At 45.6% G+C, this 24,625-nt stretch overlaps 1 protein-coding gene across 2 annotated transcripts; it reads left to right on the top strand.

The window, feature by feature from the left end:
* Positions 1 to 2,952: 2,952 nt before the first annotated feature.
* On the top strand, positions 2,953 to 23,731 carry LOC123052629 (E3 ubiquitin protein ligase RIN2). Of its 2 annotated transcripts, none has more exons than XM_044475924.1 (12): positions 2,953 to 3,383; positions 4,662 to 4,739; positions 8,499 to 8,585; positions 8,658 to 8,779; positions 13,999 to 14,095; positions 14,286 to 14,391; positions 14,990 to 15,147; positions 15,244 to 15,381; positions 15,470 to 15,537; positions 22,031 to 22,222; positions 22,870 to 23,227; positions 23,315 to 23,731. In XM_044475924.1, exons 1-12 carry the CDS (start codon positions 3,171 to 3,173, stop codon positions 23,372 to 23,374), a joined length of 1,677 nt encoding a protein of 558 aa, XP_044331859.1. In that variant the 5' UTR covers positions 2,953 to 3,170; the 3' UTR covers positions 23,375 to 23,731. The 2 variants fall into 2 exon arrangements, with proteins under 2 accessions (XP_044331859.1, XP_044331860.1); XM_044475925.1 differs by lacking the exon at positions 2,953 to 3,383 and adding an exon at positions 3,641 to 3,685.
* The last annotated feature ends 894 nt before the right edge of the window (positions 23,732 to 24,625 follow it).

Genomic DNA, 24,625 nt, shown 5'->3' with positions numbered 1-24,625 from the left:
TGTCTAGGCAGTCGCTCCCTACGGAGGACGTAAGAGCTCACCGTCACATGTCGACGTCGAGTTCATGTGGACTTTGTGGTTTGCAGGACTCTTGGAGGCACTCGCTCCTTGAGTGCTCGATGGCAAGATGTATATGGGCACTCAACACGGGAGACTTAGTGAGCCAGATGATCTCCATCACGGAACCCAGGGCAAAAAACTGTCTGTTTTCGCTTATGGATACTCTACCTCACACAGATTTTGTGAGATTGGCAGTCATGCTTTGGTCCATTTGGTCCACTCGACGGAAATTTATACATGAGGGCATTACCCAGAACCCGCATGCCACGCATCTGTTCATCAATCGGTTCATCTCTGAATTTGAACTGCTACAGGAGAGAAAGAAAACAGTTTTGCAACCAGTACCCCGGGAGATAAGGCAGGTACATGCAAGGCCAACAGCACCTCCGAGTGGATTTGCAAAAATCCATACTGACGGGGCGGTCCGGCAAAATTGTGGAGGCTCTGCTGCAGCTGTATGTCGGGATGATGCGGGTAACTACCTAGGGAGCTCTTCCCTTGTCATTGATGGGCAGACTGATCCGGCCATACTCGAGGCAATTGCTATTCGAGAAGCGATGGCCCTGACAGAAGATCTTCTTGTTCAAGATTTCGTTATTTCCTTGGACTGCAAGCAAGTCATTGATGACATAAAAAAGGGTAATCAAGGACACTACGGATCCATCATCACAGAGATAAAACTTCAAGCTTCTGGTTTTAGATGTAATTTTATATTCAAAGGCCGAGCCGTCAATGGCGAGGCCCATAGTTTAGCTAAGCACTCTCTTACTCTCGGTCCGGGGCGCCACGCTTGGTTGGTCAACCGCCACGATTCGAATTGTATCCCATCTCATGTGGATTATCATCAATAAAGCTTAGCTTATCCCTAAAAAAAAGGCGCTGCTACAAATAAACCGGCTGATCCTAGAAAAGGATAAGCCGCCTCCGTAGCCATCCGATTGCACAAGAGTGCACCGTTGGATCCTTCAATTAATTACCTCTACTCTATACCGTATCACAAGAGTCCGACTCGCATGCGAGGAGAGGAACAACAACCGCGAACTTGCGGTGACCACGCTGCACGCCGGCCGCACTTGTAGCCTATGATCTCACACATCGGCGAGGCTGTCTTGCAGCAAACACCAAAGAAGTCACCGCCGTCCCTTGCAGCACCGCTCCCAGCAGTTTCTGCCACCCATCGGTACAGAAGGCCAGCGACGCCCGCCTCTGGCAACCACCATGTGATGTGTTGCAGCAGTGAATAGTGCTCGCCGCCGGCCTCCCCCTGCATGCTGCGTTGCAGCACCAACAGGGCGGCGCCCGCCTCCGACCACCACCGCGTGCTGCGTTGCAGCAGTGAGCAGCGCTCACCGCCGGCCTCCCCCTGCATGCTGCGTTGCAGCACCACAGCGAGCGGCGCCCGCTGGTGACGACCACCGCATGCTGCGTTGCAGCACCTCAGCGAGCGGCGCCCGCCGCCGACGACCACCGCATGATGCTTCATTACAACTCTATTGTAGCACCAGCGCCACCCTCGACGACGCTCCATTGGAGCTCCAACGCGGCACCGCACGCCTCATGATGCCCCGTCGCAGCCACAACGATCCCCGACGCTGCTCCATTGCAGCTCGCATCGCTGGACACCCCCCGGTGATGCTCCGTCGCAACACCAAAGGCCACCGGTAGTGCTGCGATGCCGGACGCCGGTCTCTATGGCATCCGACTGCTTCAACGACCACGGTGATGCTACGATACATGTTGCAATGGTCGCGGTGATGACGCGACCACATGCTTCGATCGCCTATGGTGTACTTCGACGGTCATGGTGATGCTGGGACGACATCCCGATTGCTTCGGCGATGTTGTGACGGGCGGGACATGGGCACGACGACATGCTCGAACACCCGTGGTGTGCTTCGATGACTGTGGTGATGCTACGAGGCATGCCGCAACGGCATCCCGACTGCTTCGATGATGTTGCGGCGGCTGCGGGCACGATGACATATGCTTCGAACAATCATGGTGTGCTTCGACGACCATGGTGATGCTATGAGCCGTGCTTCGACGATTGTGGCGATGACGCGACGACATGCTTCTAACGCTCGTGTTGCGCTTCGACGTCCGCAAATGTTGCTTTGACGGCCAAGACGATGCTGCAACGGTGTGCTTCGAACAATCGTGCCGAGGTTGTGATGTCGTTCTTCGACAACCGCACGATGCTACTTTCAACTGCTTTGACGATGCCGCGATGACATGTTTCAGAACCCCGGTAGTATTGCGATGATGGGCATGACTGCTTCGATGATGCCGTGATGGCCGCAGCGGGGCGGCAATGGCGGCCGGCTGCTCTGATGATGTTGTGATGACATGCTAGCTAGTTTGGTTGGTTATGTGGTGATTGATGAGGCTGCCTAAGTACTGAACTTAGCCGTGCATGTAGTTAGTTAGCTGCATGTTGAGGTGGTTAGCTACATGAACATCACAGGCCTAGTCGTTAGGATCCTTCAAGCAATTGAGCTTATTAGGAGTAGGATTAGATCATGGGTAAGTGCGTGTGTTAGTGGCACAAAATCAGAGCAGTTTGAGAAAGAGAAATGGAGAGAGAAATACGAAGGCGAGGAGAGACGTGAGAGCTACAGGAGGAGCTGCACGCGGGAGGGCGGAGCCTTGGCCAGGGCGGAGAGCGCGCGCGTAGTGAGCGAGGCGAGACGCAAGAGGAGGACGCTGATACAGGGAGAAGAGAGATGGAGATTACTGGATACGGGTAAGGGTAGCCGCATGATCCTGTGAGATCGGACGGCGTCGGACGCGGTTGATGCTGAGCCAAAATCATCCGGTTGAATACAAGTGCTTTCAAAAAAAAAACTAATCTATTCATTGCTTCCCAGTTCCGACCTACCAATAATTTTGTTCCTCCCCCTCGCCCCTCCCCTTCTCATCGCCTTCCCGTCACGGCCTCGCGTCGCTCTCGTCTGGTGGTCGTCTCCCCTCCCCTCCTCCGTCCCCGCGCGAATAAAGCCGGCGTCAGATTCTCCCCAGCCCCAAGCAAGCTCCGATTCCCCGCGGCAAACCAAGTAGGCTCTCGCCCAGGTTAGGACTTGGCTCCACTCGCCGATGCGCCAGCGCGACGCATGGCCGTGAACTGCCTATACGTCGTCGCCGCATCCACGGCGGCCAGCGCCGCCGCGCTGCAGTGGTGGGCGGCGTCCTTCCTCGACGCCCCACGGGACGGGGATGTCGGCGGCGGGGACTGGCTCGAGACCTCGCTGCGATCGCACGTGACCGTCGCGCTCTTAGCGAATCTGGCGGCGCACGTGCTCCTCGTCCTCCTCCTAGCTCTCAAGGTGATTGGTTAATCGGCTCAGCGTAGGATTGTTTATCAATTCGGGGATGGTTTTCCGGGCTCGATTAATGCCGCCACGGATACTGGGTTCCATCGCTGCGTTGCAGGCAATCGACCAAGCTCATTATGGAAGGTTGCGTTTCTGGTGGCTAATTGCGTTAGCAACCTGCATCATATTCCTAATGTTATGGTCCTCGAGCTGCAATTTTGTTGGGCGTGCATTTTGTTTAGAAAGGCTTGTCACTCGTCCTCATTTCATTTACCAATGGATTGATGTTGATAGTTGGGACTGGGAAATGTGTGGTAAGTTTTTTCTCCAGTCCAAGTGCTGGTCTTGCAAGAGCTGGGTTGATGCTGTGATATGCTTAGTTGAGCCTGTCCTCAAGGTTCATTTGTTTGTGAGTTGTTTAGTCGTCATGTAAGCTGACGATACTAAATGCATTTCACTTTGTGCTATGCTCATAATACAAATCGTTCTATTAGAATATACGGTCTTAGATGCCAAGCCCATACATATTTTGCATTTGCTGAGTTTTAGTTATTTACATCGCTAGGTTTCTTGGCTAAACAAACAGTAGTGGCGGGCTTATGACGGTGGAATCCCAATGAAACTTCTGAATAACCCAATCTTAATGATATTACTAATTATTTTTCTATGAAGTTATCCACTTGGAATTTATGTCTGCCCGACTGAGTTGTAACTGAGTTTCTTCATATTCACACTCTGCAATATGAGACATTAAACAGGGTTATAATCTGCCTGACTGAGTTGTAACGAGTTTCATATCACACTGTGCAATATGAGACATCTTAAACAGGTTATAATTGAATCTCAACCAAGGCATGTTCTATGCTGGGAAACTCGTGTACAACGTAAACAACTTGGCTATTTTCCTTAAAGTTCAGTTTTAAAGGAGAAATCAAGTTTAGATCTATTACAGAACAAAATAAAATGATGGTACGTACTATGGCGATGGCCACCCAGTGTTCCAAAAAGTAGGAAAGATAAATGAACAGACCATCATCATTCTTTGAAAGTAGCAACTGTTGCTATCTGGCCATATCTACCTTCTCTTGGCGCCTTTAATTAATTAAGCTGAAATCACATTAGATCTTTGTACGAAATCAGCGACAATTAATATGGATCGGAGGGAGTAGTAATCTCCAGTAATATAAAATATCCTCGGGTGCTGTGGCTCGGTTGTAAATTCAACATACTCATCTTTCTTATCTCTCTAATACAACAGTCTGAGACTTACATATCTTTTCTCCTATGCAGACATTATTTTTTGTTCGGTTAACTTCTACAGAGACTAGAAAAGTGTTGGAACACATCATTAACTATGTAATCTACAAGGTAATACTCTCTCTCTCTCTCTCTCTCTCTCTCGTTATTATATGTCCTTCCATTGAACTATTCATGTGTTTTTACTGCTCCCAAATATTGCTGACAAATTTGGCCTGCTTAAACCTCTAGTCCTCTGAACAAATCTATGGTTGATAAGATGAATCTTCAATCTAATGCCCCAGTGAGCTTCAAGCATCTGGATAATGAGCTTACTTTTTTGAAATGAAATTAAATGCAATATCGCACATGTTTATGACTTGCAGCTGACATATAATGCTCTTGTGCCCTCATGCATTTCCTCCAAACATCATAGGAAAGCCTTGCCCTTTCAGTTTGTTGAAGTGATTTACTTATAAACTCAGCAGCAAGAGAATTGGTAACAGCAATGCGAAAGGAGACCACATAAATCCTATAGAAAAACAACTAGGACCAGAAAGGCCACAAAGATTGTATAAAAAGGACCAGAAAGGCTTTGTTGGGGAACTGCTAGACAAGGAGGGCTCGAGAGAGAGGTTCCCACGGGGGCCTTAATCTGAACGTCGGCCGAGTGAGACGACATGCAGGGGGTTGGCGAGAGGTGGCAGCCCAAATGTGGCCGCATTTGAGATGTGGCCACAGGATGGATCTTGGCTACGAGATTGAAAGCGAGACCAAATGAATCAGTCGGGAAGTGAGACCAGATCGATCTATCAAGGAGGAATGACGGGAAAAATCGATTAAAGTTTTCGATAAAAGTGGGGACTGATATTCGATAAGATGGAGACCGAGAGGGAGAGGACTCGATCAGGAGAGACATGGACCAGTTGCGGTGTCCAGCCCATAAACCTGGGCTCATGATACCATGCTAGAGGAGTAACTTATCTGTATTGCGTAGCCCGATGGGCGAATATATATTACAATGAACTTGGAGTACAGGTAAGAAAATCTAGACTAATACTAACACGTAAGGAGACCTAGACCAATACTTATACTCCTTAATAGTTGTGACCTCTAAGAACCTGCATTTGGGTCCTATATGTCAGTGAGGCTGGAAGGATACTAGTGGGTGTGTGGTTTGTCTTCTAGGTCTCCTGTCCCTTCTCTCATGCCCTGTCCTTTCAGATTGGCTCACTGCAGGTGGATACTCCCTTCTTAATGCCGCCAAGTAGCTGTTACAGCCATGACTACTAGCAAAATACTAATTCAGTGCCGCCTAGTAGCTAATACAACCATGGCTACTTCTAGCGATACTAATGCAGTTCTGATTCAAGATGTCAAAAAAAAAGTCAGAAAATTTACTTGCTACACATTGTTCAGTTTTACAACTGGAAACGTCAATGAAGAGAAGGCCAGAGCCCTAGCTGCTGCTAAGTTGTGCGCACACACAAAGCCAAATTATGTATGTGCATGAACCAACACATGAGGTAGAAGTAGAATTATCAGTTGGCTGTTTTTCTAGTAAGACAAAAGGAAATGTTTGCAAGCCTGTACTTGAGTAATCACACGGTTGATTTAGATTGGAGGGAAGTGTATGGGATGGTGTCCAGTTTGCGGGCAACAAAAAGTCTTTTCTGATTTGTCCCAGGAAGTCAAGAGCCACTTGAATTGTCAAATTTCTACATGCACTTAGCTCATTGGAGGTTGGGTAATTAAAGAGTAGAGAGATGGTGGCTTGCACCTTTCTAATGCACTTTTTACTTCACTTCATAATTTGTCCAAAAATTTCTATATGTACACTTTTCACCGGACGGAGGGAGTACAAGATGGATGCCACGTTGGAAGAGTCTAAAGTGAGCTTAGCTCACTTGGGTGGGGGAGTGGATGTACAACCCAGCCACCCAGGTTCAAGTCCTCACGGACATGAGTTTGGGTTCTTATTATTTAAAAACCCGCTGTAGGGGACTCCCTTATGACTTCCCTTTCCAAAATAAAAGTTGGAAGAGTCTGATGATTTCTGTTCAGTTACAATCAGAGGACAATCAATTGGCAAGTCTGATGAGCTCTGTTCAGTTACAATCAGAGGATAATCAATTGGCGAGTCTAAGGAGTTCTGTTCAGTTACAACCAGAGGATAATCAATTGACTATTGCTTCGGTAGTCCATGACCACCAGGATTTATGGAGGTTTTGCTCATGAGGATCACTAGGGCTTTGCAGCGCGCGAAGGCTTGCACGGGGATCACCAACCAGATGTAACAAAATATAACACAGCACAACAAGTAATTTCGTGCATCCGTTTACTAATTTTGGAAATAAAAGAAGTTCCAAGATGTGAAAGACTCGTCTATCAAAGAGAGATTGTTTTCCAGATTGAGGGTATGTTTGGTTTGATCCCCAACTAGCCCCCTCAAAATTTTGGCAGTTGTTATATCCTCCACAATTTTGGCAAATGAGGCCGTTGTTTTGTTTGGTTTGTGACCAACCAACATGATTATTATACTAGTTCCAAAAATATTTAATTTATCTATTATCTAAAATTGAGAAGAAATACATATCAATACTTAGATGCAGTTTTTCTAAAAACTTAGATGCAGTTAGTGTGAAGAAAATCGCCAAAAGAACACGGCATGATGTGTGTACTTCATGTTGGTATATCTTTGGATGGAATTCCTGTTTGTATGCGGTTGCTAATCACGCACAGGCCTGCATGTCTTTGAATTAAAAGCACCGCTGATTGGTTACAGCTAAAAATTTGACTTATCCTAACTGCATGCACGGAGCAGGCCCACCATAACAACCAGAGTCACAGCCCAAATTTTTGGTTCAGCTTTTTCACTCCCTCGTCTCGCCCACACGTTGGTGAGAATTACACGGATGGGCGCTGGGCATGCTGGGCGAGCCAATTTTTTGGCGCAGATCCAAACAGCTACCAATTTACACGTGCAAGACAATTTTTTGGTAGGGTCGACTTTGGTAGTAATCCAAACAGTCCCTGAGTCTTTCTTTCCCTTCTATTCTAGGCATGAGAAATTTGTCGGTTGATTGTACTATATAACAGCTACATATACCATTGCAATGATAAGTTGCAAGTTGATGAATTAGATTCAAGGTGTGCTTTAGGGTGGATAGCCATTATCATTTTCTCAGAAAATCTTGACAAAAATCTGCTTTTGGAGAAAGCTTTATTATACCTTTGTGCCATCTGTGTGGAATTGTCCTGATACGTAAGTTGCCATCTACAGGATTGGTCTTGTATGCTGAATTGCTAGGTTCAAACCCTCTAGGCCTCTACTTTGTGTATATTGTGCGCATGAGCGAGAGGCCTTCCCGCGTGTTGCTGCTGTTTGGACTAGTTTGCAGGACCGTGGAAAATTTGGTGCTGGGGTGCAGCGATTTTTCAGAGAAGGGCATATAGAGGTGGTGGGGCAAAATGACTGGAGGAGGAGAATGTGGAGGGTAGAAAATGTTCGCACAGTGCCACAAGGACTTGGTGGTGAGGTGGTGTTCTGATGGGTTATGTATGGATTTGGGGTGCAATGTGGAGATGATGAAAGGAGGTAGAAGGGACAAGTGCGATGCGGGTCTTTAGAACCCATTACACTGCCTTGTGGGACCCTCATGCGGTGAAATGGACGTGGCATCGGAGGGTAATGGAACCTAGTGCAAAGTGTAATATCGTTTGTCCCAAAATGCTGTCAAGTGTTTATTCTTCCGAAGCCTGGTATAAAGAAAGGGACACAAGTGGTACTCTACTTTGTGTTATGTGCAATTTACTCCGTCCTTTAGTTATTTATGTGTATGTGGCAGTCTACAATGTGAATAAAATTACAAGGACTCTCTTGTGTTGCAGGGAACTTTTCTCCCATTGGTTGTGCCTCCTAATTCTCAACAAATAATCCTTTGGTCAACTTGGCTAGTCCTTCTTTGTTCACTGAAGGTACTGTGTGCAATTACATCTACTTGTTGAGATTCTACCCATCATATTAACTGAAATAAATGTCATATCCAGATGTTTCAATCATTGGCCAGAGAACGTCTTGAGTGCCTCAATGCGTCACCCTCAGCAACTCCATTGAAATATCTCCGTGTATATTCTGCACTGTTGCTGGTTCTTTCGACTGATCTACTATGGTAATATTCCCTGGTTAGTCAGCATGGATCAAGCTTCATAGCAATTTATCTAAGTATCTTTTGGAGATGAATTTACCCAATTTGTTAAGGTATTATGGTGTTGCCCTGTCGGTCTAGGGCTGTTCTTGAGTCCTTGTACTATATATTTGTACCCTTTGGCTGTGCAATACAGCAAACCCAGTTCGGCAGTTCGTAACAATGTATTAAAGCTAAACCTATAGTGCCATTTGTCGCCACTGCAGCTCATCGTCTTCGATGAGCTGTCCCTGGAGAGCGAGCTCCACTCCAGTGGGCGGACTTGACACCCCAAACCCACTGCCATACCCATTGTAGTTGTGTAGTAGCAACTGGCTGATGTCTCCATGCCACATCCGCCTCACCGGTTTCCTTATCCCTGAGATCCCTCATTTTCAGCTTGGCGCCTGTTCAAGTCGAGCCGACCTGCGCCCACGCCGGATATGGGAACCACCTTATCTTGTTGCCGCTGGTCCCCAGTCTGTCGCTGGTGCTGATTTTAGCCCGCCAATCTTGTCCGGCATTGCTGGCTACCAATGTGGTATTCTCGTTGTTGACCTTGCTTTTCCAGCAAGGCCTATCCGTTGCTGATCCAATCTTCCACATCATTAGCTCGCTGGCCAGCCTCCTCTTTTCATCGCCACTGGCTTCACCCTCAGCACTGGTCCCTCTGCTGCAGCTTGTGTTGGCCGCAGTGTGCTGCTTCTGCTACTTGTTGCAGGCTTGCAGCCATTGCTTGGATCAGCCGCTAACCAGGTTTGTACTGTAGAGCGAAAGAAAGCTGGAAAGGTGTGTTTGATGAAATCTGGATCTTCCCAAGAACCTGCATCTGGAGGAAGATTTTCCCATTGAACAAGCCATTGAACCACCGGTAGATTATCTCGTGGTATTTGCGGTGTTTCCAGTACTGCTGCTGGAGCATATTTAGTTGATCCGACTTAATTGATTAAGGGAAGATCTTGACTAGGCACCACTTTTTGTCCCAAGTGCTGTTTCAGCTGACTAACATAGAAAATTGGATGAATCTGCACACCTTCAGGTAACAGGAGTTTATAGCCCGGTTTGCCCACTTGCTCGAGTATCTTAATAAGGCCATAGAACTTGCTCTGTAGTTTAATGGTGCCACGCAACCCAAATGCTGCCATGCGGTAGGGTTCCATTTTAAGGTAGACCATATCACCTTCTTTCAATTGGCGCTCAACTCAGCATATTTCTTCATGCGATTCTGAGCTTTATGCAAGTTATCCTTAAGCTGGGCCAACATCTCTTTTTTAGTCTGAAGGAACACATTTGTTTCCTCATCCATAGGCCCAGGGATAGAGATTTCAGATATCAGAGATGGGGGAACCCATACAAGGCCTGAAATGGGCAGAACTTTGTGCTGGTATGAAAACATGAGTTATACCAATACTCAGCTAATGGCAACCAAGCAGCCCACTTCTTCGGTTTATTCATAGCCATGCAACGCAAGTAGTTTTCCACACATTGGTTAACACGTTCTATCTGACCATCAGACTCTGGATTATAAGCTGTACTGCACCTTAGTTGGATATCCATTGAGTTAAACAGGTCCTTTCAAAAAATTGCTGGTGAAGATCCTATCTTTGTCAACTTGGGAGAGCCATGTAATTTGATGATTGTATCCAGAAATGCTTGTGCAACAATATGAGCAGTATGGGGGTGGGATAAAGCAATGAAATGGGCATATTTGCTTAATCTATCCACCACCACCGTTATAACCACTTTTCCTGGGATGTTGGCAGCCCCTCTACAAAATCCGTTGTAATGTAGGTCCATGCCATATCAGGAACAGGTAAGGGATCTAAAAGCCTACGTACTAGTTATATTTGGACTTCCCCAGCAGAACAACTACCTTATGTAGAATTTTTTCTATCTCCATATCAGATTTGTGGCCTTTGCATAACAGCTAGTGGCTTGAATAGGAATTTGCATAGCTTGCCCTACAGGTTGTGTTTCTTCAGTTTCAGTTGGAGCCAAATTTTCCTGTTCATGTCCCCCTCTTCTTCTGGAACACTTTGCATTGCATTTAACACTGGTACCTTATTGCATTTATGCCCATGCACCCATTTATCACCACATCTCCAGCACTTCAAGTTTCCTCGGTCTCTGTTGAGGTATTACTGTAGGAGTTCAGGTTGCCTGCCTGCAGTAGGAACAGTGTGCTGTGCTGGTTTATAGAAGTTGTTTCAAGCTGGTTTACTTGTATAATAAGCTGAAACAATTTTCTTTGGGGGATGGAAGGGTTCCATGTCCCTTGCTAACCAATGAGCTTTAATTAAACTGACTGGCCTGAGAGGACAAAGTTGATACTTTATTCCCTCTCTTAACCCATTCAGATAGTACTTTATAAACCATGCCTCTGAAATATTTGGATTACATCTGCCATTACATCTTCAAACAGCAGAGTCAGTTTCAGATGCGGCAATGTGAGAAATTGACATCAGCAGTCTGTTTCACATAAATTAACAGTCAGTTTCAGATTGCTAGATCCTGAATAACTATGAATCACTTGTTCACAGAATTTTTCCCATGTGAGTTTCTTCTTTAACAGGCCTGAACGCCTAAGCCACACGTCTGCTTGCCCCACAAAGTATAACTGTTGCAATATGGACCTTATATAGTTATATTCTTCAGGAGTGCCAGCCATTTGAAAATATTTCTCACATTGCCGTATCCAACCCATTGGATTATCCCCCACCAAAACGAGGAAAATCCATACAAGGTCCTTTCGTGATGGAAATTAAAAACTGTGTCCTCATTTCTTCCTCATAGTATGAACTGATTGAGGAGTGTTAGGTGTTAAGCTTCATGCACTAGCCAACGCAACCAAAAGTCCGATATGATGAAAGGGCTAAGCAATCCACATGTACACTTAAACACCCCCTCTCATGTGTGACGCGGGAAGTCAACACGTGAATAGTCTCAGAGGTATGGCTCAAGAGGCCTATACATGGACACAAAGGGGGGAACAACAATTTTTGAATAAATTGCGAAAGCCAGGACTTGCACTCAAAACCTGGCTCTGATACCATGTTAAGCTTCATGCACTAGCTAACGCAACCAAAAGTCTGAACTGATGGAAATGGCTAGGCAATCCACTTACACTTCAACATTAGGTACCCAAATCCTGGAGGTGCAGAACGATTTCCAATTCTGACTGGAGGCAAATATGCCATCAGAAATCCAATTTGCCAAGTGCCCTCTTGTTCATTGGATAATTTCTGACGAAGAGATTCAGTCCTTTGATTCACTGGAGGCATTTGTTGTTGCTGTTGCTCAGCTGATGGTTGAACTACAGGTTGTGTTTGGGATCCTGGCAGCTGATCTGATGGTTCAGGTATCATTGCTTTGAGCACCTCAGACATGATCTGCAGTTGTTGAGAAAGGTCTTGAACTGCGGATTGCATTCCTCTGACAACTTCTGTGAGATATACTTGTTGCGTCTGTATAGCTCCAACATCTGTCTTGATTTTATCTAACTCAGACCGGATCTTTGTTGTTGCTTGATGATTATCCGTGATCTCTGCATACAACTCTGCCAATTCATCCCCATCCGCAGCTTGCTTCATACGCCCTGTACTGATCTTAGATGAGCCGAAGAGGAATTTTACACTAGAACTCGTCGAGAAACCCGACGGAGCCCGGATCCTACCGCCGCCGTAAGATTCGCCACCAAATCAACGCACAGAACAGGATAGAGCATGGGATTTTACCTCTGACGAAGGATTCGTCAGCAACCGTCTCCAGCCGCCTGTTCTGTGTCCGAATAAATCACCGCCGCCGCAACGCCACCATAGCAACAGAAACGCCGCCACCGCGAGAAGGGAGTGGAGGGTGGGATTTTACCAAGAAGCAAACCACCGCGCCTCCCCGCTCGAAATGCCTCCAAGGATTAACCTAGCTCTGAATACCATTTGGCAGATCCCTGTTTTACTCAGATCAGTGAAATCATGAGAAATGGAAAACGAAAGTGAAATTGTATCTAGGGTTCACCTCGGAAGAGAGAGACCCTGACTTGTATTGCTATACTGTAATTTTGTCCTTAAGAGGATAATGATCAATGAATGGCTAACACAGCGCACGCCCCACGCTTATATACTGCTGGGCTAGGTACTCAACAAGTGTTACGGTAAACTAGTGACAACAGGTGAAACTGAATAGTTTCAGGTAAATGGGCCTTGCGATCATCTTGGCTATCCAATAACTGACGAAACGGAAGGCACGTTGACAGTAGTTTCAGGTTCAGGCGAGCTCTGGATCTGACATGCTGATCTTCTCTGCAGTGCAAGTCTTCATTCAGCGCCGCTGACCTCCTCTACTCTGCCGTTCCATGAATGGATATGCAGCTGCAGATTCCTTGCCGCAGACTTCTGCTTCGTTCAGCTTCATTCATGATGGCTTTGGGGGCGGGTGCTGCATTACTTAGTCCATGGGTTGCTAGTTTGGTGCTGGTTCGCTGCTGTTGTTGGACTGGTGGTGTTGGGCCGAGTACTATTGTGCTGGCCGATGGTGTGCTGTTCTTGCTGTTTTGGCTGAGTGCTTGCTGGCTGCTGCTACTTCTAGCTAGTATCCCTTCTTGAGTCAGTCTCTTCAGTGGATTGCTTATGTTACATCCATCCATGTCCATCACTCTGTCGTGTTGGTCCATGCCATACGAGTACACAAAAGCCTTGGTCATTCAGCCTCCGTTTTTTCTGGTCCTGGTCCATTCTTTATATTGGATGAGCATGGCCTCTTTCCATTTGCATGGTCCTTTATTGTAGAGGCCCTTGTGATGCCGCATTGCAGTTTTGCTTTCCTTGAAGTTATTGCTGCTGGGTACACCTGATCTCTTTTGGGCTATGCTCTTTGCTGTTGTGCCTCTCTCTCTAGCTTGATTTGACAGGTTTGATGGCACTCTGAAGACTTGGACTGCGGCAGCTCTTTATTTGTCTTTAGTATCTTACATTTCCAAATGCAATGCTACTGCATATGTTTGACATTTGAGAAGAGGGGGAGGGGGTTGGTACGTGGGTTATGGTCTTTTCCTATTGGTCTAGAGTAAGGATGTCTCCTTCAGTCCTTTTACTTATATGTATTAGGTGCTTCGGGTTGTGCAATACAACAAGCTCTGTTCATAACAAAAGTATGGTGCTGTTTCTGTTCAGAGAACTCACTAGTTATTTTTTATCTAACTTCTCCAGGATGAAGCTTTGTGTAGGGTTCTGCAGTTCATGCAATTCTAAGTTATTTTGGCTTATGTTATTTGAGCCTCTTAGTATTGCCTTTGAGTCACTGCAGGTAATTTGAACCAATATTGTGAGGGGTATTTGTGACTCATTGACTTCCAGTTAACTTATATATTTTGCTGCACTGCCATTTATGAATATTAAGTTGTTAACTAGAAAAAAAACATAATGAATGTTTACCTGTGCATAGTCATTACTTCTGAATCTCTTGATGACTTTTCTGAAATAGCTCTCCTTGGCAGTCTATCATGGTGCATGGATTTCAGTTGCTTGACATTTGGCAGCGACATCTGATGGACAGTGGTGTGGACTATCTTGATTTCCAAAAAACTTATAAACAAGCAGCAGGTGATACGCTCCTCAGCTAAACTCATTGTTGATATATAACTCTTATGTTGTGCATGTACAGTTTTTGTGTTTACCATCTCAATGATAGTAATATTGAGGCACACAAGCAGGACATCTGGTTACAGAAGTGATATCCATGCTTACAGTCAAACTATGTAACTTTGACCAGTAACATCTTTGTGAATATTTATCTTGGCCATCAAAATAGTGTCTGTACATTTGTCTAAGAAATTAGTTCATAAACATTATAATTTCATTAGATTGTACTCCCTCCGTCTAGAAATACTTGTCGGAGAAATGGATAAAAATGGATGTATCTAGAAATAGAATACGTCTAGATACATCCATTTCTCCGACAAGTATTCCGGGCGGAGGGAGTACAAATATGGCCAGAATGACTCTTCTTGACCAGGGAGTTACACAAACAGCAGTTTCAGTCACACATGTCACTACTTATTGCTTTGGTGTATCTCTAGGCTGCGCTTTATCTTCTGTTGGAACAATGTTTCAGGAGCAAGACTTACTAAGTTCCTGTGCAAACTTTTCTTGAACTCTTTTGACTTTGCTATCAGGATGTAATCATGCTTTACATCTGCAGGTTCATTTTCTGAATGGAGAGGCCAACTTATAAGGAATTTTGGTTTTGTCATTGACCTGATAAGCTTGTTGATGTCACTTGGTCATTATTCGATGATCTTTTGGCTCCGTGGTATGGCGTTTCACCTGGTCGACGCAGTGCTCCTGTTGAACTTGCGTGTAAGGCAGACATCACCTATTGACAACTGTTGATGAACTGTGTTACTTTCATGGAAGTTATTTAATATGTACTGATGTGTCTTTTATCATATGCAGGCTCTTGTAGTTTCATTTTTGAAGAGGATTAAGACCTACATTAAGTTAAGAAAGGCACTCCGTTCGCTCGATGGAGCACTCCCAGATGCTAAATACGATGAGATCTGCACATATGATGATGAGTGTGCCATCTGCCGGGTAAACAGTTTTCTAGATCTTCAGAAACTCTGTCGTCCTTGACTACTTGTGTATCTGAATTTTTCGTTGCTTCTGCTGCAACTCACAGGGACCAATGGCTCGAGCTAAAAAGTTGCCTTGCAACCATCTATTTCATCTACCTTGCTTGCGATCTTGGTATGCCCTTAGTTGCTTTTAGTGTGTTGCCAATTGATGCTTGATTGCTAGTAAAAAATCTTTTGAGTTAAAGGCTGTAGTTATCAGTGTACTCTTCCATATGTCCATGTCATTTAGTTACTTGAATTCTGAATTAAACTACGAGACTAGTGTCCCGAATTCCTGATTTTGCTGTCAACTGGAACTTTCTATAATGGAATCTGTAAAGGAGTTTATTTGATACTTCATCAGCAACAACAACAAAGCCTTTAGTCCCAAACAAGTTGGGGTAGGCTAGAGCTGAAACCCATAAGATCTCGCAACCAACTCATGGTTCTGGCAATGGATAGCTAGCTTCCACGTGTTAGGAAATATGCAACTTGTATTCCCTGAGGGCCAATGGCCAATATGTATACATGTACAGGTGGTAAACATGCAGGAAATCCCTCATACAATGGGGAAAATATATAGGCTACTCCCCCCTTTCCTAAATGCAAGTCTTTTTAAAGATTCCAATGAGGGACTACATACGGAGCAAGATGAGTGAATCTATACTCTTAAAATATGTCTATGTACATTCGTATGTAGTTTGTATTGAAATCTCTAAAAAGACATTTAGAAACGGAGGGAGTAGAATACACCCCCCCTCAAACTCATGGTGGATAAATAACACTCAGTTTGGAGAGATAGAAGCCATGCTGCGCTCTAGTCTGGGCCTTCGTAAAGAAATCTGCCAACTGTAACTCGGAGGGCACATACTCAAGAGCAATAACTTGATCCTACGCACCAGCGCGCACATAGAACCAATATGCTTGGTGAGCTCATGCTAATAGCACCTGTCAGACAAGAGCAGAGTAGGTGTAGTGACAGAAACACCAAAGTCCTGAAGTAACCACTGTAACCAAGTCACCTCTGTCGTCGAAAGAGCCATAGCTCGCAAATCAACCTTTGCACAACGCGAAACTGCAGTCTACTTCGTCTTCCAGGCAATGAGAGAACCACCAAGAAGAACACAATAAGCAGAAAGTAAACGGCGATTCGAGGGATCACTAGCCCACGTAGCATTCGAATAGGCCCGAAGCTGTAAGGAACCGGAGCGAGGAAAGAACAGGCGGTGAGAGATCGTGCCTTGAAGATATGGAAGAACATGAAGGAGGTGACTATAGTGAACCGAAGTGGGAGCAGAGACAAACTGACTCAGAATATGGACCGGATAGGAGATATCTGGATGAGTGACAACTAGATAGACAAGACTCCCAACAAGATAGACAAGACTCCCAACAAGATGACAATAACGCACCAGATCAGGCAAGGGGTCACCATCAGTATCACAGAGGTGAACATTGAGCTCCATGGGAGTCTCAACAGTGTGCTCATCAGTAAGAGCAGCACGAGCAAGAAGATCCTGTATACTTTTCTTGGGAAATAGAAAAGCCATCAGAGGTAGAAGAGACCTTGATCCCAAGAAAGTAGCAAAGAGGGCCAAGACCAGACATAAGAAACTGCTCACTAAGACGAGCCTTCACAAAGGCAATATACTTGGGGTCGTTGCCAGTGATAATCATGTCATCGACGTATAAAAGAAGAGTCCGACCACGAGCAAAAAGGTGGACAAATAGCGCTGGATCATGAGCACTCGCTAAAAAACCAGCGACAGTCACCACAGAGGCAAAACGCTCAAACTAGGCGTGAGGGGCTTTTGCTTAAGGCCATAGAGAGCGACGAAGACGACAATATCATGCCATCAAAAACAAAATACCCAGATGCGGGCTGCATGTAAGCCTTTTCACGCAGCTCACCATTAAGAAAGGCATTCTAAACATCAAGCTGAGACACAAACCAGTGGCGAACAGAGGCCATGACAAGAAGTGTGCGAACAGTGGTCATATGGGCCATAGGAGCAAAAGCCTCATCATAATCATGACCATGCTCCTGCTGAAAGCCATGAGCCCCAAGACGAGTTTTGTAACGCTCAAGAGAACCATTGGAGCGAGTCTTAACCTTTTAGACCCACTTACAAATGATGGGACGAATACTGGGAGGAAGAGAAACAAGATCCCACGTGCCGGTGCGCTCAAGAGCTGCAAGCTCCACTGCCATCGTAAACTGCCATTCGGGATGAATAACAACTTGACGATAAGAAGTCGGCTCAAGAACAGCAGCACCAGCGTGTGGAAAACCAAGGCGATCAATAGACGAAAGCGATGCGAGGATGCAAGCCATAAGTAGGATGAGACGAGGAAGATGACACTTCAGTAGACGTATCCACATTACGCGGACGACAAGTATAATACTAAGGAAAATATGGAAGAATACGAGGAGGATTCACCGAGATAGGCGAAGGTGACAGAGAAGATATCGGGGATGAAGGTGCAGAATGCGGTGACAAGCCAGGTGAGGAGACCATGGGAGATGGTGGCGTTGGATCTGCAACAATCGGAGAAGCAGGGGTAGTAGGACGGACGAGCAAGGGCTCGACAGGAGTGATAGGTGTGTCAGGAAAGTGAGGGAAGATATATCCTCTGCTGAAATTGTCGAGGAAGATGGACGCGGGGGGATGACCGAAGAGACTCGAAAGGAACGCCACCTTGCAGAGCAGTGGACGGCTGAAGGTTGATGAGATAGGTGGAAGTGGAGACAACCTCGACCCAAAAGTGAGGCGGAAGAACGGCGGCGATCATCATCGCACGAGCCGTCTCAAGAAGGTGATGATGCCTGTGCTCAGCCATGCCATTCCAAGCATGCGCACCAGGACAAGCAAACTGAGCAAGAGTACCCTACTCAGCAAGAACTCCACGCAACATCTTGGAGTATACTTTCCAACAGAATCAACACGAAACACACGAACATGCGTAGAGAATTGAGTGTGAACCATGGCAGCAAAACACTTATAGATAGATAAGACCTCACTATGAGAAGGCATGAAATATATCCAGGTGTGGCGAGAGAAATCATCTGTAAAGATAATATAGTAGCGATGACCCCCTTTCGAGGTAAAGGGAGCTGGACCCCAGACATGAGAGTGAACAAGGTCGAAAGGATGCTGAGATACAGTGTCGTTATGAGGATAAGGTAACTGGACCTGTTTACCAAGCCGACAACCCTAGCAGTCTAAAGACACCGCCGGAGGATCCAAGAAGACCAAGTTGAACCAAGGATGAGAGACGAGAGCCACACAAGTGACCAAGGCGATGATGCCACTGCTGAAAAGAGCTGGTAGACAAGGCAACAGAGAGGGAGAGACTGTCGGTAGTGGCAGTGGAGGGAAGGTGAAGCCAGTCAAGCTCCCAGAGGCCTTGGTAGTCACGGTGCCGGGGGCCAGCAACAAGGAGAGCATCAGTATGATGGTCTAGAATAGAGACCGAGTCAAAGTCGAGAATGACCCGACAACCAGAGTCAACAATTTGACCATCAAACATGAGCTGCATGGTAAGTCGAGGAACACGAGCAGCATCAGGAACACGAAAGGACAAAGTGCTAAGAATGCCTCGACCATGGACCAAGAGGTACCATCAGCAGTAAGAACATGAACAGGAGAATTGAGAGGTTGAATAGAGGACAAAGTGGATGGATCATGAGTCATATGAAAGATGCTCCAGTATAAAAAATCCACAGATGGTGGTCTGACAATGCTAGAAGAGTCGGTAGCAGAACCAACAGAACCTGTCGATGGAGAACCAGAAGATGGAGCTAGCAGGCATCGAAGTCACACAATTTCCTGCTTAGTCAGGGGCTCAACGAAAGAGGTCAATGTAGATGCACCCGACAATAGAGAGCCAGAGGCAATCAGTAGGGCGTGAAGTCGCGCAATCTCCTCGGTGAAGTACACAGCTAAAGTAGTCGACACAGTAGCACCAGGAGAGGAGCGGCCACCACCACCTGTGGCCGCTAGATGTGGCGGTGAAGCATGACTAGTACCGTCCGTAAAGTCTAAGGGCGCATGCAGACAAGCCCCAAGCGTCATGGGAAGGCGCGTGTGCGAGGCGTAGTTTGTGGAGTCATATGCACCAGCACAGCCAGTGAAAGTCGCAAGAGGAGTCGGTGTAGAGCGATCACCGGTGAAAGTCGCGAGAGGAGTCGGTGTAGAGTGACATTCACCATGTGCAGAAGTCGCGAGAGTAGTTGTAGGAGAGCGACCAACACAAACTTCGGAAAGCGCTGAAGGGAACAATGTCACAGGTGGACGAGCGCCAAGCATCGAGAGACGATGCATGTGCGAGACGGGATCAGTACAGGGAGCACCGTCGAAGATCACAGAAGGACAAGCCGGAGACACTAATTTTTTTACTAGAAGACAATCAGCAGAATCAGTCCCAATAGAAGAGGCCGGCGGCTTGATTCAAACTTTGGCCAAAAGGTACTTTGAACTTGGAACGAGCATGAAGAGATTAACGGGACTTCTTTCTCTCTTGAGTTTTTCTGGCAGACCTACCACGCAAGATCTTTGGTCTTCCCCTGGAACCGACGATGAAGATGCAGTCAACAACGCCTGTGACCGGCAGGGATGACTAGCAAGCAAATCAGCAATCGATGATTGCTGGGCACAACAGGCCAGCGAGCGTGGCAGGTCACGACTGTGACGTCACGACCGTGACCTTATCCAGCGGAAGCACCTGCAGGATGGGCGACGCGGACGCGGATGCAGCCCTGCGGAGCGTTGACCCGATCTGGTGGGCGGGACGATGACCCGATTTGTAGGGTGCGGTGAAGTGGAGCGAGCTGACGGGTGGAGCAGCCGGCGGTGGGATCCAGTAGCAGTTTGGTTTGATCGGGATCAGGCAGTGGGGCCCGATCATGAGGAGTGTGGTGGCGTCGTCCTTCAGCCAAGGGGCGGCCTGGGCGAAGAGTTGCAACAATGGCCCGACTGAGATGAGGCGGGCGGCTCTGTTGTGATCTGGAAGTTGGCCTGTAGATGGGCGGGTGCGTGGAGCAAGCAGCGCAGGCCTACAGAAGCGTCGTCCGAACGCGGCAAGACCTGGTAGACGGGGCCGATGGAGGTAGACGAGCCATCGGGAAGAACGAGCAGCAGCGTCGGTAGCCAAGAGAGGATGGCGGCGGCGCGATAGACATGATTCAAGCACGAGTTGCGTGTGCTAAAAAAAGACCTAGCTCTACTATCATGTTAGGAAATATGCAACTTGTATTCCCCGAGGGTCAATGGCCAATAGCCAATATATATACATGTACAGGTGGTAAATATGCAGGAAACCCCTCATACAACGGGGAAAATATATAGGCTAGAATATAACTAACACCACGCACCCCTGTCCATGGCTAGTTCTTTGCTGATACTCCCTTCAGATCTCTCTTTACAGACTCCTCCCATGTCAAGTTTGGTCTACCCTGATCTCTCTTGACATTATCAGCACTCTTTAGCCGTCCGCTATGCACTAGAGCTTTTGGAGGCCTACGCTGAATATTCCCAAACCATCTCTGATGATGTTGGACAAGCTTCTCTTCAATCGGTGCTACCCCAACTCTATCCCGTATATCATCATTCCGGACCCGATCCTTCCTTGTGTGGCCACACATCCATCTCAACATGCGCATCTCGGCTACACCTAACTATTGAACATGTCGCCTTTTAGTCGGCCAACACTCAGTGCCATACAACATTGCTGGTCGAATCTCCTATAGAACCTGCCTTTTAGCTTTTGTGGCACTCTCTTGTCACAGAGAACTCCAGAAGCTTGGCGCCACTTCATCCATCCGGTTTTGATTCGATGATTCACATCTTCATCGATATCCCCATAGCCCCAAATATCGAAAGGTGTTCGAGGTACCACCTGCCCATCAAGGCTAACCTCCTCCTCGTGCCTAGTAGTACTTTCTATTAACCCCGTCCGACTATCATCGACTAGCACCACATCATCCGCAAAGAGCATGCACCATGGGATATCTCCTTGTATATCCCTTGTGACCTCATCCATCACCAAAGCAAAAGGATAAGGGCTCAAAGCTGACCACTGGTGCGGTCCTATTTTAATCGGGAAGTCATCAGTGTCGCCACCACTTGTTCGAACACTTGTCACAACATTATCGTACATGTCCTTGATGAGGGTAATGTACTTTGTTAGGACTGTGTGTTTCTCCAACGCCCACCACATGACATTCCGCGGTATCTTATTGTAGGCCTTCTCCAAGTCAATGAACACCATATGCATGTCCTTATTTGATACTTCATCCGTTCATAAATATAAGATGTTTTCGATATTTCAATATGGACTGACATACGGACTGAAATGAGTGAATGAACACACTAAAATGGGTCTATACATCACAAAAAAGTTAGAACATGTTATATTTGTTAATGGATGGAGTATTACTTACCAGTGCATAGCGAACAAATCAATGGAAATTTCACCTTCAAGGATCAATTACTGAAGTCATGTTTGAGTGCCCCTCTGTTGATCTGCTTAGTAAATTATATTAAAAGCTTAAGTGTCTTTACCATCAAATGTATGTAGGACATTTGCTCCTTGTTTTATTTTACTCATATTGTTGCTATGGGTAGGTTGGATCAAGGATTAATGGAGGGTTACTCTTGTCCAACTTGTCGAAGGCCACTCTTTCTTTCAGCTCAAGGACATTCTAGGTCAACAACAGCAGAGGTAGCAAATGTTCAGCTAATTTCGGAACAGCTAAATATGGGATTAAATCAGCAAAGGGTTCCTGAACAGCAGGATCCTTCAGATGGTGTTTGGAGGTATGCATAAAAACTTACAATGTTCTATATCTGTGGCACTTCACCAGACTATACTCCAGATTGCTTCTCTATTTTTCGTAAGTATTAGATAGATTTCTGATATAATAACGTCATTTTGAAATTAGCCCCCAAAACTCAGTAAAGTAGTGCAATTTGTGGTTCTTTAATTCCCTGCATCGACCCTCTTCAAAGTTAGCACGCAGTCGAGAGTAATGGTGTTCTAGTTTCAAAACCTCAGTTTCTTAATAACTGGCCAGTTGACACTGGTTATGGGAAGTTCTGCTGGAATCTGGTTGCTTAAAGACTTCTGATTTAGCATATGTGCAGTTGAATATAGATGTACTTCGAAAATTAGAACACTAGCAGTAAGTTAACATAAGTTTTGTGCCTAATCATGTACTCCCTCCGATCCAAAATAAGTGTCGCGGTTTTAGTTCAAAACGAAAACCACGACATTTATTTTGGATCAGAGGAAGTAAATAAAATGCTCAGGTGTAGAACTCTTAGCTGTTTTATTAACATGTTAACTCAACACCCAGAAGATATGGTTCATCAATGATGGCAGAAGTGCAGTTTTCCATTCAATTTATGTGACTACAGAGTTGTTGATATTTGATTCCTTAATGTGTTTGTGTTGGTTGTCGCAGAGGTGCGGGTCTTGATTCTCGCTGGGCACCACCGTGGTCGAGCACTGGGGTGGATGACCCCAGTTCCTCTAGTGCAGTGAGATCCGTGGGGCTTAGCGGAGTTCAGATGATGATGAGGCAGTTCGCTTCTGTGACTGATAATTATGGGCATGCAGATGCCACCTGGAATCTGTGGCCTGAGTCAATGGCAGGCCCTTCAATTGTTCCATCATCTTCCTCGAGGCCCGATGTGGCTTCTGCTAGCTTGCGGTTCCGAGGCACGGCAGGAACAATTAACGGAAGCATGTCGCGGGTTAATACCATGGTAGATAGAGTACGAGAAGTTTTACCCCATATGCCTGACGAGCTAATTATTGAAGTACGTTTCTGTTTTTGCTAGCCTCTTGTTGTAATTTCTCTAGACGCTAGTATGCACTAATGTTTTTCCTTTTCAACCTTGTTGCAGGACCTGATGAGAACGAATAATGTGAATGCCACTGTGAATAATCTTCTGCTGATGCAATGATAGAGCAATACAATATTTAACGATGATATTTACTGGCTATAAGTTTATATATGAAAAGTTTGTATAGTTAAAGATGAGCCTGTGTGTTAAAGCACTGGGTTCTTGTAACAAGTGTTTTGGTCTATTTTGTTCCATATGGATAAAATGCGCCAGCTTTGTATAGTAGTCATAGCTGTACAACATTATGCTCAATATGCAAGGTTAGTGTATGTAGAAAGATGCAAGTGCTACCACCCAAATAAAATTACCATAGGTAACTTGTGTTGGCAGTATCGTTGATTATCCTGAAATGTTGGGAAGCTCCCAAAAGAAACCTTGAATGACCTGTCATGAAAATGGTGAAGCTGCTTTTTATTATTACCATGAATCACGAAGTTGCTTTTATCCCTGAACCATGCCTAGATCATCGGAGCGAATTGGATGATGACTCCCTTTTTTTCTCCATTCTCCAATTTCCTTCACAACTCGTTTGGCACCCATCATTTGGGTAAGAACTTGTGGAATTCATTTACGAATTTCATCACCAATATGTTTGGCTGCCTTGTAATTGCTGGTCGGAATTCTTTCTCCAAGTAGCATAAGGTTGTGGAGGAGCAACTTCACCTTGCTGCTACGAAGTTGTGCTAGATATCGCTCTAGAGGTGAAAATAGGCCGATGTGGTAGTAGGAGTTCAATCTAAACTTCTAGACCTTAAGATCTTAGACGAAAACACTAAGGTCTATTATAGGTAGTTGGTACATAGTTTGGTTATAAACCAGGAGTGATGACCACTATTTATAGGGCTTTGGAAAGTCTTTACAATTCACTTCTACTTATAGCTAAAATACTCTAGAAAACATTATTTAAGATTAAGAAAAAAAACTAGACTAGAGTAGAAGTATCTAGAAGTAGCTAAATAGATTTGACATATGATTTTATTTTTCTTTTCCTCATCATTCTTCCCTAATTGTTTGAAACTCGACCGAGTTATCTTCATAGAGCGCTTCTTTTGGGTGGTAGAGAGTCAAGTCCGCAACATTGATATGTGTGGATATACCCATGTTGCTTAGAAGGTCTATCACATAAACATTACTCCCTATATTCCTAAATGTAGTGCGCATAAAATTTTCTAGGAGTCAAACATTGTTTAGTTTGACCAAGTTTAGTGAGGAAAGCATCAACCAAAATAACACCAAACAAATATAATATAAATATATGCTTAATGATGTATCTAATGATATTTACTTAATACTGTAGATGTAGATATTTGT

This window comes from Triticum aestivum, chromosome 2D (assembly GCF_018294505.1).
Source record: "Triticum aestivum cultivar Chinese Spring chromosome 2D, IWGSC CS RefSeq v2.1, whole genome shotgun sequence".
In the NCBI taxonomy this organism is placed as follows: Eukaryota; Viridiplantae; Streptophyta; class Magnoliopsida; order Poales; family Poaceae; genus Triticum; species Triticum aestivum.
The sequence above is the reverse complement of the archived record's forward strand: the minus strand, read 5'-3'. Positions and strand labels throughout refer to the sequence as shown.

What these genes read in the sequence shown, in the direction of transcription:
- LOC123052629 (XM_044475924.1), top strand. Translation starts at nt 3,171, where the DNA reads ATGGCCGTGAACTGCCTATACGTCGTCGCCGCATCCACGGCGGCCAGC. An exon ending in TTGCCTTTGAGTCACTGCAG is followed by an intron (nt 14,096 to 14,285) that starts GTAATTTGAACC and finishes TCTCCTTGGCAG; the next exon opens with TCTATCATGGTGCATGGATT. An exon ending in CCTTCAGATGGTGTTTGGAG is followed by an intron (nt 22,223 to 22,869) that starts GTATGCATAAAA and finishes TGGTTGTCGCAG; the next exon opens with AGGTGCGGGTCTTGATTCTC.